Source organism: Trichomycterus rosablanca, chromosome 2, assembly GCF_030014385.1.
Source record: "Trichomycterus rosablanca isolate fTriRos1 chromosome 2, fTriRos1.hap1, whole genome shotgun sequence".
NCBI classification, from domain to species: Eukaryota; Metazoa; Chordata; class Actinopteri; order Siluriformes; family Trichomycteridae; genus Trichomycterus; species Trichomycterus rosablanca.
Genome location: NC_085989.1, coordinates 17,539,992 through 17,555,362, shown reverse-complemented (window position 1 = coordinate 17,555,362; position 15,371 = coordinate 17,539,992). Strand labels below are relative to the sequence as shown.

The following is a 15,371-nucleotide window of genomic DNA, read 5'->3' as shown; positions in this document are numbered from 1 at the left end:
GAATCAAACAAGCACCAGTAGTTCTGATCTATCTCTGATGCCGTTCATTATCCCTTCCTCAGCCCCTGAGTCCATGCTCTGACCATGCAGGGTAAAACAGCCAATAATGGTACTCAAAAGATCAATTCTCAAAGATGGTAAAAGGAATACTGTCTAATATTTCATCAGTTTTAGCCCATGTCGATTTCAAACTCTCATTTTTCCTGTAACTTGATTTACTTAACATATCAGAATCACATGTTAACTTAGCGTACATGTCGTTGACGTTGCCATAGAGAACACACATGGGTTAGATATTTTTATTTCAGTTTTTTATTTCAGTTGCTTAGTGGGTACTATTTTTTCCATTATTTAAAATTAGTTGCTGTTCCTACAGTGTATGCAGGTTTTAGAATTAGTTAGATTCTTTGATTTCAATCAAACTGTGTTCAATTGTGTTTGTAAAAGTCTGTGGTAGCTTTTGTTGCAACATAAATAATTTAAACACAAAAAAAAATTCAATAGAGCGCCAACAAACTTGTGTATTATTTGGGCGACTTTAAGCTTGTAGTTTTAACTTATTGTTAACTTAAACTATTTATTCTCATTATTATGATTATTATTATTGCCTCGTATGAAAGTATGTTTTGTGTATATTTATGGTTTATTTCATTATATTTGCAAGTTTAATTTTTAATTTTGCCAAATGTGGATACACTGTCGTTTTTTTCCTCAAAAGGGAACCTAGATTTAAAAAAAAGACAGCTTTAGAATTACAATTTGGAAAAGTTCTCCATAGGCAAAAAATGCACTGCTATATTAATCTAATTGAACGTGTAAACATACATGCTGTGTGCTAGATGTTATGCCTTTACTGCCTGTGTTCTGTTTGTCTTGTTAAATGAAAACCTTTGAATTAGTTGATCTTATCACAGTCTTGTTTTTTTCCCAGCAATGTATAGACCCCTAAGCGAGGAATGCAAGTGGGAGGGAGGAGGTAGAGAGGAAAGGTGAAGGCTTTTATGAAAGACAGCTAGATAATAGGGTTGTACCTGAGTAAACCGCCAGCACCGAAGGGTAACAATTTGCTGAGTGACTCAGCAGGAGGGGCAGGTACAGCAAGAGGGCAGGAGTGATGGAAAAGGGGTCGGTGGTTCTTGTTTCTCAATCAGTTGTACTTTTTTGTCAGTTAATTTAGACGGGATGCAGAGTTACTTAGCAATGTTCTTAAACAATCTCTAAAGGTACAATAATACAAAAAAACAATGGATCAAAAGCAAAAGCCTCTGGCAGCAGTGTCAGACGGCAGCAAGTCAACAAGTTTCAAACACGACCAAACAAACAACGATGTAATAAAGGAAAAAAAAGAAATATATCTTTCTGTTTAGTTTAGGATATTTATTACCGGGATTACAGCTGAAGATGCTTGAGGACTTTTTTCATGGAATTGTTTAATTATTTGTACTTTACATGCCAGAAAAAAAGAATAAAATAAAAGTTACGAACCCTAGCAGTCTGTTTCTTCTTCCAGTCACGCTTGGTTTGTATGGCATCTTTTATAGCCGCAACTCAGAGAGTAAATTCTGTACAATTTACTATAGTTAGCTGCTGAACACATATCCAGTCATAAACGTACAGTACTTACTTACACAGACCTTGGGACAGCACGGTGGCTTAGTGGGTAGCACTGTCGCCTCACAGCAAGAAGGTCCTGGGTTCTGTGTCCTTTCTGTGTGGAGTTTGCATGTTCTCCGGTTGGGTGCTCCGGTTTCCTCCGACAGTCCAAAGACATGCAAGTGAGGTGAATTGGAGATACAAGAAAATTGTCCAAGACAATTTGTGTTTGATATAACTTTGTGTAAACTGATGAGCCTTGTGTAGATGAGTAACCTCGTTCCTGTCATGAATGTAACCAAAGAGTGTAAAACATGACGTTAAAATCCTAATAAACAAACACTGACCAGGCATAACATTATGAGCACTGACAGGTGAAGTGAATAACACTGATTATCTCTTCATCACAGCACCTGTTAGTGGGTGGGATATATTAGGCAGCAAGTGAACATTTTATCCTCAAAGTTGATGTGTTAGGATTTGAGCATATTTGACAAGGTTGTGATGGCTAGACGACTGGGTCAGAGCATCTCCAAAACTGCAGCTCTTGTGGGGTGTTCCCGGTCTGCAGTGGTCAGTATCTATCAAAAGTGGTCTGAGGAAATTCCCCAGATCTCAATCAAATCAAGCATCTGTGGGATGTGCCGGACAAACAAGTCCGATCCATGGAGGCACCACCTCGCAACTTACAGGAGTTAAAGGATCTGCTGCTAACATCTTGGTGCCAGATACCACAGCACACACCTTCAGGGGTCTAGTGAAGTCCATGGCTTGACGAATCAGGGCTGTTTTGGCAGCAAAAGTGGGATCAACACAATATTAGGAAGGTGGTCATAATGTTATGCCTCATCTGTGTATAAGATCCACACCCCACTGCAACAGCTCAATCTATACTCCAGCCAAAGTTGAAGAATCATTAAAAACACAGTACAATCTTGAGCTTTTTAAAATTGGACTTTATTTCTGACACTGAAATTGATGGAATGTGAGCAGAAGTATACATTAGTAAAAACTAATCAAACAAACCAACAAACATAAACAAGTAAACAACTACACAAAGCCTCTGATTCACTGTTCACTACTAGTTTCACCATTACGTAGATCTGAGCAGAGGTGAATGAACCACAACAGGAGAAGTGCTCGATAGAAACGTGGGTGAGGTCGTCAGACAGCTAGTGACTACTGAAAAGGAGAAAGAAGAAATTAACCAGTGTCCAGGGGAAGCTGAGGTCTCAAAATACTTGTTAACACAGAGGTGGAACATTGCCCATTGTGCAAAAAATAGTCCTGAGCTGATCATTTTCAATCATTAAGAGTAACCCATGTTGAAAAAAGGATTCATCATCATATTATGCCTCAAAAGGTACTGAAATGGTCTAGGAATATCCCGTGGTTGGAGTGGCCCACAGTAGCAGTCCAGCTAATGGTCATTATACATGGAGACACAAGTAGAAGGCATTAGTCCTGAGTCCTCTATATACACCGATCAGGCATAACGTTTTGACCACCTTCCTAATATTGTGTTGGTCCCCCTTTCGCCCGCTTTTTACCCGTTGACGCATGGACTCCGCTACACCCCTGAAGGTGTGCTGTGGAATCTGGCACCAAGATGTTAGCAGCAGGTCCTTTAACTTCTGTAAGTTGCGAGGTGGTGCCTCCATGGATCAACCTTGTTTGTCCAGCACATCCAACAGATGCTTGATTGGATTGAGATCTGGGGAATTTGGAGGCCAAGTCAACACCTCAAACTCGTTGTTGTACTCCTCAAACCATTCCTGAACCATTTTTGCTTTGTGGCAGGGTGCATCATCCTGCTGAAAGACACTACAGCCATGAAAGGGTGTACATGGTCTGCAACAACGCTTAGGTAGGTGGTACGAGTCAAAGTAAAATCTATCAGAACCAGCATTAACATCTTCCACAGTTTAAGCTACAGTAGCTTGTCTGTTGGATGGGACAACACAGGCCAGCCTTCTCTCAACACGTGCATCAGGGACCATGACCCTGTCGCCGGTTTACCACAGTTCCTTCCTTGGACCACTTTTGATAGATACTGACCACTGCAGATCAGGAACACCGCACAAGAGCTGCAGTTTTGGAGATGCTCTGACCCGGTCGTCTAGCCATCACAATGTGGCCCTTGTCAAACTGGCTCAAATCCTTACGCTTGCCTTTTTTTTCCTGCTTCTAACACATTAACTTTGAGGATAAAATGTTCACTTGCTGCCTAATATATCCCACCCACTAACAGGTGCAGTGATGAAGAGATAATCAGTGTTATTCACTTCACCTGTCAGTGGTCATAATGTTATGCCTAGTCGGTGTAGTTCACTATATACTACTAGCAAAATATTAACAAAAAGCTACTGGTACAGAAATAAGGGTCAGTCAGGTCATTCAATATACTCAAATATTCAATATACAGTTGGAATCATTTAATCCCCCTGAGCACTTAACTTTTCAGCACAGCTAGATTTACTTCAAATGAAGTTTTTATTAGTTAACAAGAGTATCAAGATATTTTGTAAGTAATGCCACGTCACAATTATTCAACCCTACATCACACTGCTGATCTTAAAATCTACTGCTAAACTGTATGACCTAAAGTTAGGTTACAACATGATTAATCCACTGGGAATCAATAACCACCCTTAATTTGCAGCTGTGATGTGTTATATAAACACCACCCAAAGATTCAAGTGTTCAATGTGTTTTGCAACCATGGTGAATGCTGAGGAACTGACACAAAAGCTGAGAGAGGAGATCTATTCATTACACCAAAAGAGCAGTTGGTATAAGACGACTTTAAACATTCCTAGAGACAACATCAGGTGTGTTGTGGGTCTCAAACATACGGAACTTGACTAAAAGTGCTCTAAGCCTGAAGAAATTTGCATCCCTAGTATTTACAGAGAAGTCCGGTTCCTGAGTCTGGTTCCTTTCAAGGTTTCTTCCTGTAATTTTAAGGGAGTTTTTACTTGCCACTGTCGCCCTCGGCTTGCTTAACAGAGGTTTTTGGTCTGTCGGTCCTGGATTCTGTAAAGTTGCTTTGAGACATTGTCCTGGGCGGCACGGTGGCTTAGTGGGTAGCACTGTCGCCTCACAGCAAGAAGGTCCAGGGTTCGATCCCCAGATGGGGCGGTCCGGGTCCTTTCTGTGCAGAGTTTGCATGTTCTCCCCGTGGGTTTCCTCCGGGTGCTCCGGTTTCCTCCCACAGTCCAAAAACATGCCACCAGGCTAATTGGAAACACTGAATTGTCCTATAGATACCTAGCCGCTAGATGCACAAACCAGTGCATTGTAGTGCCGGTCCCAAGCCCGGATAAAATATGGAGGGTTGTGTCAGGAAGGGCATCCGGCGTAAGAACTGTGCCAAATCCCGCCGGGGCCCCCTAACGGGAAGAAGCCAGAAATGCCGACCCCGTAACCAAAAAACGGGACAAAGGCGGAGGAACAAGAAGAAGAAGCTTTAAGACATTGTCCATTGTAAAAAAGCGCTATACAAATAAATTTGACTTGAAATACTGACCCTATGACCTAACTACTGTCTGATTATTGGAAGTGTTTGTGTCACTTAAACAATCCACGGATGCAACAATCGTGTAATCTACATAGACAAACGTCCCTTCCAGGCAGATTTACAGCTGCCTTAAACTTCATTACTGCCATAATATTGGAAATTGACATTACATTACATTTACATTTTCGGCATATAGCAGACTTACAGAAGTGCTTCCATAGTGAACATTAACATACTCTAGTTTAAGTAAACAACAGTCCAAGAACACAAATCTGCTAAAACTCTGTTAGAACCAATGTTAGTGGTGTTTTTTTATTTATTTTTTTAAGAAATGAATAAGTGTGTTAGTAAGTAAGTACAAGTCAGCTTAAGTGCTTAGTAAAGAGTTGATGGAGGTTTTTCATCGTTTTTTTAAAGACAGCGCGAGACTCAGATGTTTGGACAGACAGAGGAAGTTCGTTCCACCACTTGCGTGAAAGTACAGAGAAGAGCCTTAGTACTTGTCTTCCCTGAGTCCTGGGTGGAGGATCAAGTCACGCGAGACTAGTGGCTCGGAGGTTGCGTGGTACAGAGCGGGGTTTGATTAGACCTCGAAGGTATCTTGGGGCTGGTCCATTTTTGGCTTTGTAGGCGCAGCTACAGGAAGCCAGTGAAGAGAACGCAGCAGTGGGGTGATGTGGCAGTGTTTAGGTTGGTTAAAAACCAGGCGAGCAGCTGCATTTTGGATGAGCTGCAGCGATTTAAGAGTGGACATGGGAGCACCTGCCAGGAGGGAGTTGCAGTAGTCCAACCGTGAGATTACAAGTGACTGCACAAGAATCTGAGCAGCTTCCATGGACAGAAATGGACGGATCTTCTTGATGTTGTAGAGGAGGAACCGGCACTATCTGGTCATGTTGGCTACTTGAGGAGAGAAGGTCAGCTGGTTATCCAGGACAACACCAAGATTTCTTACATTATCAGATGGTCTGATCTGGGAGTCATCAAGAGAGATGACTAGGTCCTGGATTGGAGATTGATCTCCAGGAATAAGTAAAAGCTCTGTCTTGCTGGGATTGAAATTTAGATGATGAGCTGACATCCATTGTGAGATATCTCACAGACATGCTGAGATGCGAGCTGAGACTTGTGTGTCTGAAGGAGGAAATGACAGAATGAGATGAGTATCATCTGCATAGGAGTGGTAAGAGAAGCCATGGGAGGCTATGACCTTACCCAGAGAGCGGGTAACTACTTAGATATTTTTTTTATTAGCGTTGCACATCTCTGCTGTAATTAAGTCTGTGTCACAGTTTAAATGATTTGCTAATATTTGAACAGTCTGCAGTAGGGTGCTTGCGTGTTAGATCCCTGCACCACCAGAGCACCCATGATCACATTTTTAATAAATGAAAAGAATGAGCAATAAAGGATGTAGTTTGAGTGTGCTAATATTTGTGGAGGGAACCGTACCTACAAGGTGCACCTATTATATATAAACATAAAATAATGATCATAAATGAAGTGAATAATGAAAAAAATAACCTTAAATATTAGTCTAGAAGTGAAAAGAAAAAGATGCAGGTTTGTCTTTGGTGCTTTTGATTTCTGTATTTTTAAGCTTAGTGAATCCAGGCACCCACGCAGAATTGTAGATTTGCAACTGTGCACATCAGATTCAGAAGAGAGCACAGTTGAATGTGGCAGTGCATTATCTTTAATTTATGTGCATCATTTCCTCTGCTGCCTTACAATCACACCTCTCCAACCCACCCAGTATTAATGCTCTGCAAATGTTAATTTAAAAAAAATGACCTCAGTAAGATTTGAAACCTGCTCTGCCGATGGAGAACTAATCTATCTCCTTTTATATCCATTTATATCATGAGCAAAGTGACTTTTTATGTTGGTTTTCTTTTTTGTCTCTACTTGTGCTTTTTTGAACAGTAGGAACAAGCAGAACATCAGTAACCCCTACATGAAATTACAATCAAAGCAAAAATGAGTAAGCCAACCCATAGGCAGCCCAAAAAGGAAATAAATAAAAATTAAATAAATAAATATTGATATATTCCAAAACAGGAGGGTTGGGGAGATCTCCAGCAAAGGAGTATAGTCTTCTTAGCTGCCACCATACTCGTCATCAAGAACTGTTATAATTTTGAAAAGACATTTATTGAATTACTTGTGCTTTTTAACTTTTTGGGACCTCAATGTGCTCAGGTAAAATAAGCTAACCTCCAACCAACCGTTGTTATAAGCTGTAGGGGGTCTACACAGGCAGGGGGGAGGGTGCGGACGCAGAACAGTGTAGCTATTGGGCGGCGCACTTCTCAGTGCCGAGCCTAAGCCCGGATAAAATACGGAGGGTTGCATCAGAAAGTGAATCCAACGTAAAAACTGTGCCTATCCAGGTATGCTGACCATAATGATGTGAATGATTCTTTTTTGACCACTTATGATCATTTGTATATATTTGACAGTTTTAACACCTGATGCCTTTCCGGACTCAACTCTCCTATTCATCTGGGCTTGGGACCGGCAGTAAGGGTGCACTGATGTGTCCTCTGAATCAGTGGTCCCCAACCGGTGGTTAATTTATTACCAGGCCGCACAGAAAGAATAAATAATTAGAGATCGCTACAAGAGCAATTAAATTTCCAATACTCTTCGGGTGTTATTGTCTCCAATCACCACTAGGTGGGAGCAATGTCTCATTGCAGTGAAAAAAGCTCAGGATTCACACTGATTTTCCATTCTGTATTTATTCTATTCCCGCCCCTGCCGGTACGTGAAATTACATCTTATATGAAACCGGTCCGTGGTGCAAAAAAGGTTGGGGACCGCTGCCCTAAATGGCTGGGTTAATGTAACGCCATCCACCCTCTGTATTTGTGAGCCCAGACGTGGGATTCCAACCCCTGGAACTCAGGCACTGGTGTTATCAGCAACGCTCCTGGCGACTCATAAATATGAAAGCAGTCAAAATAAAAAAAATAAAAAAACATAGCAGTTCAAGTTATGCCTAGTTCACACGACACGATTTTTGGCCAGATTTCGCTCGACGACTGGTCGGCGCTAGATTTGCCGGCTCGGGAGCAACTCGGCGTTCGCTCGGCAATCAAAACTCGGCTCTCAATCGCTATGTGTGAACTACTCAACATCTCCATCCGACCGGCTTGCCGAGCGCTCGGCGACCGGATAGAGTTTTCTAGCATGTCAGATATCTGATCTCAATTGCACGTCTGCCAATGAGTGCTCTGTCGAACAGCCAATGAGAACGCAAGATACAGTGTGAGGGGAAACGCAGGAGAGGAGTGTAAACAGGTGGGACAGGGGGATAATATAGTTTATATCAGAATACACCGGCGCACACACACAAGCTTTACAGTATTTCTGACTTGATCGTTCTCTACAAAACACCAACGTTGCATTGCAAAAATATTACTTAACCTCCAACTTGCTATAGAACAATCCATACTGTTCGTGTTGCCAAATCCACTCAGATTCATTTATTTTTCCTTGATTTTACGCTGCACATCAGCGCACAAACACTTTGATCACTCGCTACTTGTTGACGTGCAATTTTTGGACATGGTATCATTAAACCCCTCGTCACTTCTCGCGTTTGTTTTCGTGACAAAACGTAGTTTGGGAGAGCAGAGAAGCTCGCCTGTTATTCCAGTTGGTGATAGATGGTGTAGTGTGAAACCCCCTATCGCCGATCAGTCGTGTAGTGTGAAATATACACCGACTGAAAGACTCCAGAGTGCAAAAGATTCAGTCGTGTAGTGTGAACTGTACAGCGACCCGACAAATCAGAAAGTCGAGTAGTGTGAATTTGGCATAATAAGCACAGGGGTGGGTGACAGAATGTTAGCATTTTATAAGGTAGTTCCACTTGTGTGAGTGATAAAGGCTACAAGTAAAAATGGAATTGAAAGACAGCTACAAATAATATACATTCACTAAATATTAATTATAGTTTGCATAAAGGGCCGCTTAAACTTTGAATCCAATCTATATTTAAAATGATTACATATTCTTTTTATTTAATGTGATGTCACACTGCAGAATAGTTTATGTTCCTTGCTGTGAGAAAAGCTTATAAAATGGAAAAGTGGAAAAATATATCTGGTAAACACTAGCAGTTACACTAGTAAAAATCTGTTTCACCTCTTTTTGTCAAGTACCCACATATGAACTTCAGCTGTATGTCACCAATGCACAACCTTGTAGCACTAATCAATGCATTTTCTGTTGATTCTGATATGAAATCAGCCTTAGCTAACAGTCTATAGTGTCTGGCCAGGAAGACTGAACTTTGAGCACTGCAGCCAGTTTTTAAAAACAAAGCAGTAAAAGTGGGTGGTGTGCAAAGCTCAAGGTAATCAACACCACCTCACTCCATAGGAAAACAATAACCCAGCCAGAGCAAAGTGGTTTTGCCATGCATTATGTAAATGTAGCTTAACACTTGGCCTCCTTTATGATTTGCTTGCTGACCACCTCCTCAGCATCTACCATAACACCTAAGGCTTTACTTATACTAGCGAGTTGTACACAGTGTGTGTTTAAAAGCAGCTGTTCAGCGTTTAGCCTGCTCCCAGTCCAGATAATAGAAACGTCATGAATCCTATTCTGTAGTGAACGCAAAGCTCATGTTAAACCTGTCGGCTACATTCTTAGAAGCTCACCTGACGTTTCGGAATGCACTAAAACTCGTCGTGCCCATGTAGAGTTGAGTCGCCGGGGAGCGGCTCCTGGCATACGGCGGGCGTGGTGAACTCCATCAGGTACTCACAGCGGCTGGGCTCTGAGGTGGACGTGACCACCGTTTCCTTCCCGCAGGTCAGCTTCACCTAAAGAGCATCAGAATTTAATACAAAGCATCAGAATTTCATTAAAGCCCTTGGCTTTTTAAAACAGAGCCAATAATATGTGGACACCCTTAATAAAGCTACAGCTACTTACTGTGGTGGACCTGCTGGGACCCTGCCAACAGCCTGTGCCATGTTCATATTTCATTGCTAGGTACTTGTTGTTCTCAGGTCCTGCCCAGGATCCCCATGTCCTGCAAAAAAGGATGAAATTCAGCTCCTTTCATTAACCATTTCTAATACACACATACACTATACTGCCAAAAGTATTCGCTCATCTGCCTTCACACACATATGAACTTGAGAGACTCCCATTCTTAATCCATAGGGTTTAATATGATGTTGGCCCACTCTTTGCAGCTATAACGGCTTCAACTTTTCTGGAAAGGCTTTCTACAAGGTTTAGGAGTGTGTTTATGGGAATTTTTGACCATTCTTTCAGAAGCGCATTTGTGAGGTCAGGCACTGATGTTGGACGAGTAGGCCTGGCTCGCAGTCTCCGCTCTAATTCATCCCAAAGGTGTTCTGTCAGGTTGACGTCAGGACTCTCTGCAGGCCAGTGAAGTTCTATCTATTTTGGGCAGTATTTTATGTAATGTGTTTCCGATTTGTGTTTTCCATTCTGTCCACCATTTATTTTTAATGTAGGAGGTCACTAAGGGTTTGATGTCTGCTGGTAAGGGTTTGCAATCTTTGCGGTTGACACACGAAGGGGGCGCATGTCCAAAAAGGTTGAAAACTCCCGCTCTAGGGGACTCGCATTGGTTTTAGGTGATCCTATTCTCCGTAAGCTATAGTCTTTATTTATTTTGGGTTGTTGTTGTAGATGGCCTAACTTCTTTGGGGCCCTTGAGTGGACTGTGCATTGAGAAACTCCTTACTTTAGGAAGGACTGGTTCTTTGATATAGGTGATTAGATGTGAGCTGTGTTCGACATGCACTTGACTGGGTCGCCTTGTTGACCATTTGCTTGCTTCTGTATGGTTGATTTTCTTTGTGAATTTGATTTTCTGGATTTCTTTTCCTTCAATTCAGGTTGGCCAGGCCTTGTCTGAGGCAGTATGGGGGTCCTTGCAGTTTCTGCATTAGGTTGCCTTTGGACAGGGCTTGTCATGTCCCTCTTCTCCACAGTTGCATGAGATTGGAATAGTCTTGCATATGGCTGATTTGTAGCACGATAGGGTTAGGGATGTAAAGCTCCACATCTACCCTTGCCGTGAATTACATCTTTACATTTGTTTAGGGTCGGATGGGAGAAGTTTGATGTTGCTGCTCAAAAGAATGTCTGCTTGCACCTTTTTGAGACACTCCACCAGGGTCTGTTGAAGTTACCCGTCATCTGTATGCCCATGATTCCTTTTTGTATTGCAAAAGGGAAGAGTTTAGTTATAATCATTTCAGTCAGTGTAAATTCCAGTGAACTTCGACCAATTCTCAGATCTAGGTCTCTCACATAGTCTATCAGTTTCCTTTTTGGCTTGTGTTTAGTGTCCATATTGGTATGTATAGGGTTTCATCACCCTTACTCCCCACTTACCTTGGACACCAATAAAGAGGTATATAGGGGTGATTTACACGAACAACCAGACACAACTGACCCTGAGCCAGCACCTTCTAGAGATCTCAAAAGAGATACAACCTAGGGTATGCGCTGACCAGCCAGATGATTAGAGCAATCCTCTACAACCTCTAAAGTACTGTACTGGGTCCCGACAGCTGCAGCTGGTCATTTCCTCAAGCAGGATCTCTTCCAGGTCCCACCTCGTGCCATTTATTCAGCTTTTTTTTATCAGCATGCCATAAAAATATGGTTTGACAACTTTGGTTTGGCCTAAACACCTTGGAACGTGGATTGCAAGCCAAGGCCTTTTGGTCCAACATCAGTGCCTGACCTCACATACTCTTAATAGAATGGGCAAAAATTCTTACTGTCTGGAACTGTTATGGAAAGCCTTTCCTGAACTGAAATCCATGGTTAGTGGGTTTGGCAAAAAGTTTATGGTCAGGGGTCTATACTTATGGCCATATGAAGAAGCAACAAATCATTAACACTGTGGCGAGACTCTCTTACCCAAGGTTGGTCTCTGAGCCTCCGTACTTTGGTTTCTGGGAAACACGGTTGAAAGGACAAAGTCTGTAGATATACCTTTAAAAAAACGGACAAGAAGCTATTAAAGAAACAGTGGCAATTTGTAAACATACTTATATTATTGACAACCCATTGCAAGCTGGCTGGATTAGTACCAATAAACTAATTTAACCTACATTTGTAGTGCTTGTAAAATGCCAAAAAACAATGAATTTACACATGTATTTAAACAATCCAGAAACAATAAAAACAATAAAAAAAGCTCCACCCCTAACTACATCTCTGTAGGTCCACAGTGACTCTAAGCCTGAGATGGGGGAACCCTGTGGGTAGTGTCAGGCGACCGGTCTGAGGAACTGGAATGGACGATAAGGAAACAGATGTTCTTCTTTTTCCCGCCTCCTTTATTTATACACCCACAGTAACAGCTATTTACATAAATACAAGCGCGCACACTGGGACGAAAACAAAACGGATAAGCATACAAACGAGTAACGATCACTTCAGACAATGAACATACAACCAATGGCTAAAAAGTCATAAAGGCTGTCGCTCTCTCTCTCTCTCTAATCACAGACTGTCCCCCATCTCTCTACCTGCATGCTGCTTATATAAACCAATGTTATTACAGGTAAGTCAAGAGTACTGAATACACATATACCCCACACCCTACAACGAGTAACAGCAACAATACACAGTCTACCCATATATGTTCCTGGCCATGGCACTTTCAATATATTTAATCATTCACATTATTACAGTCTACACTTTCTATCTCTTAACAGGTCTTTTCTCCCCCTCTCCTTCCCAGAGGATGGATCAGCCCAGATGAGTAAAACCCGGTATTGTTCCTTACTTAATCATTTTAGTCAACAGTTCAGTTTAAGGAAAGTACATACAATAGTCTTTCTGGTGATGGGTAAGGGTAGCTTCCTTCACCACATACTTACTCGCTAGTTGTGAGCTCGTGGCACTGGCTGTACAGGTGGAAGAACTCTGCACTGGGTCCAAAATCAAATGAAAGTTCTTTCTCAGTGTTTCTAGAAAGAAAAATACATGGACAGACTGACATTAAGCACGATAATGCAGATTCACACAGTTAAACAAATCTCAGTTATGTTATTAATGAACTAACTTGATTTGATCTTCCACTTCTCGAAGAGCTTTCTCAGATTCCTCAAAGTCATCTCTGGCTTTCTGAGCAGCTGTGGATTGCAAAGAAAAGACCACTGTTACTCAGGACCGGCCATAACTTAAGCATGTGCCAAAATGATATACAGCTGTGTGACTATTAACCATTTTAAAGTGAATTTCATAATACAAAATATAAAAAATGATAATGCTACACTACATACTTATATAAACACCAATCAACCATAACTTTAAAACCACCTCCTTGTTTCTACACACACTGCCCATGTTATCAGCTCCACTTTTTAATCCACAGAATAGAAGCACTTTGTAGTTCTACAATTACTGACTGTAGTCCATCTGTTTCTCTAAATGCTTTGTTAGCCCTCTTTCGTGCTGTTCTTCAATGGTCAGGACTCTCCCAGGACCACCACAGAGCAGGTATTATTTAGGTGGTGGATCATTCTCAGCACTGCAGTAACATTGACATGGTGGTGGTGTGTTAGTGTGTGTTGTGCTGGTATGAGCGGATCAGATGCAGCAGCGCTGATGGAGTTTTTAAACACCTCACTGTCACTGCTGAACTGAGAATAGTCCACCAACCAAAAATATCCAGCCAACAGGGCCCTGTGGGCAGCGTCGTGTGACCACTATTCTATGCGCTTGGGTAGCAAAACGGTCTATTGCGGTCTAAGCCCTCCACCACTTAGATCCAGGTTTGAATCTTAGCAATGATATCGACCGGCCAGGCACCTACACAGACATGACTGGCTTTGTCTAAAGCCAGGGGGTATTTCAAGGGGTTTCAAGGTGGAACCAGACCTGCCACAACCCAGACCAAGATAAAGCGGTTGATGAAAATGAAACTGTTATAATGTAAGAAAGGCTGCCACATACAGCTCAAATTCCACCCAACTGTTTCATAGCTGCAATGTATTTGGAGAGCTGAATTCTAGCCCACATACACGGTCTTACTTTTACTCTAAATATATTACACATATCAAAGCTAATGGGAATAAGACAAATACAGAGGTAACTAACCATCAATCAAGGCCTGAGTCTCAGCGTCATAGGGTGGCATGGTGTCCTCGTCGTCCTCCTTTTTCTCCGGAGTTATTTTGGTGGGAGGGGACTGTGCAACAGAAAACAACAAGCAAATTCGAAAACTGACAGACAGCACTAATGAACTGCACAACATGCATCTGTTACAGCACCACAGTCAAAGCTAGCCAAATGTAAAATATTCCATTTAAAAGTGCAAGTTCACCACAGGAAACCTTGAAACCTATTGGCAATAAAGACAACCTGTCAAGATAAATTCCATATATAAGTCAATATAACACATAATCTAATTAAACAAGTATGTTTAATGATCTAAATTATTATGGTGCATATATACAGGTTGTCTTCAGTTGACAATATGTTATGGTTATTAAACATTTAAGTTAAAAAATGCAGACTTTATTTATATCCATAAGTACAAAGTCATAGTGTGTCAATTAATTGGATACACTTAGAATATAATAAATAATAAAATCTGAAGTAACTGAATTATTAATTTTCAGTATTTTACTGACTGTTGCATTATCAAAAGTCAGTTAATACTGTGAGGCTTAAAACCACTGTCATTTAAGACAAGGCTATTAAACCATACAAATACACTAACATGTTAATAGGGCGAATAGATGTTTATTATAATCCTCACCTTATCGAGGTCTTCCTCCGGATAATCGTCTTCCTCGTCAGCATCCTCATCCTCGTCTTCTGGAACGTCGTCATCATCAGGGTATGGCTCTGAGTCGTTATCTGTGACAGGCTCTTTGGTTTCTTCTGCAGGACTGTCCACCGGAGCTGGCTCCACAGGCTGGGACTGATGTGCAGAAACATGATATGTTTACTTCTGATCACAGGCAGTGCGTAAAATTAAAGAGTAACAAATGATTACACAGAATAACTATAACTAAAGTTAATTATGTAATTAAGTTAGATAGATAGATAGATGGATGGATGGATAGATACTTTATTATTGTATCCCCAGGGGAAATTATTAAAATTATTTAGTTACTCAAGTGCAAAGAATCTAAGCTTTTAAGCCTTAAAGCATTAACGGTTTTATTCATAGATAGGATTTATTAAGACAATATACACCGTTCAGGCATAACATTATGACCACCTTCCT

General features: G+C 41.3%; 1 protein-coding gene across 2 annotated transcripts in view; it reads right to left on the bottom strand.

Annotated features, from left to right (window-relative positions):
* Positions 1-2,528: 2,528 nt before the first annotated feature.
* The window catches only part of prkcsh (PRKCSH beta subunit of glucosidase II), a 33,371-nt gene continuing 20,528 nt past the window's right edge, over positions 2,529-15,371 (bottom strand). Inside the window, exons 11-18 of one of the 2 annotated variants that reach the window (XM_062990293.1) lie at positions 14,898-15,062; positions 14,234-14,324; positions 13,197-13,266; positions 13,012-13,101; positions 12,044-12,118; positions 10,067-10,166; positions 9,790-9,954; positions 2,529-2,775 (exon numbers count right to left, since the gene is read on the bottom strand). In XM_062990293.1, coding sequence (XP_062846363.1) covers positions 9,808-9,954; positions 10,067-10,166; positions 12,044-12,118; positions 13,012-13,101; positions 13,197-13,266; positions 14,234-14,324; positions 14,898-15,062 — 738 coding nt within the window. In that variant the 3' untranslated portion in view covers positions 2,529-2,775; positions 9,790-9,807. The remainder of the gene's footprint in view (positions 2,776-9,789; positions 9,955-10,066; positions 10,167-12,043; positions 12,119-13,011; positions 13,102-13,196; positions 13,267-14,233; positions 14,325-14,897; positions 15,063-15,371) is intronic. The other variant, XM_062990294.1, reaches the window with a different exon arrangement.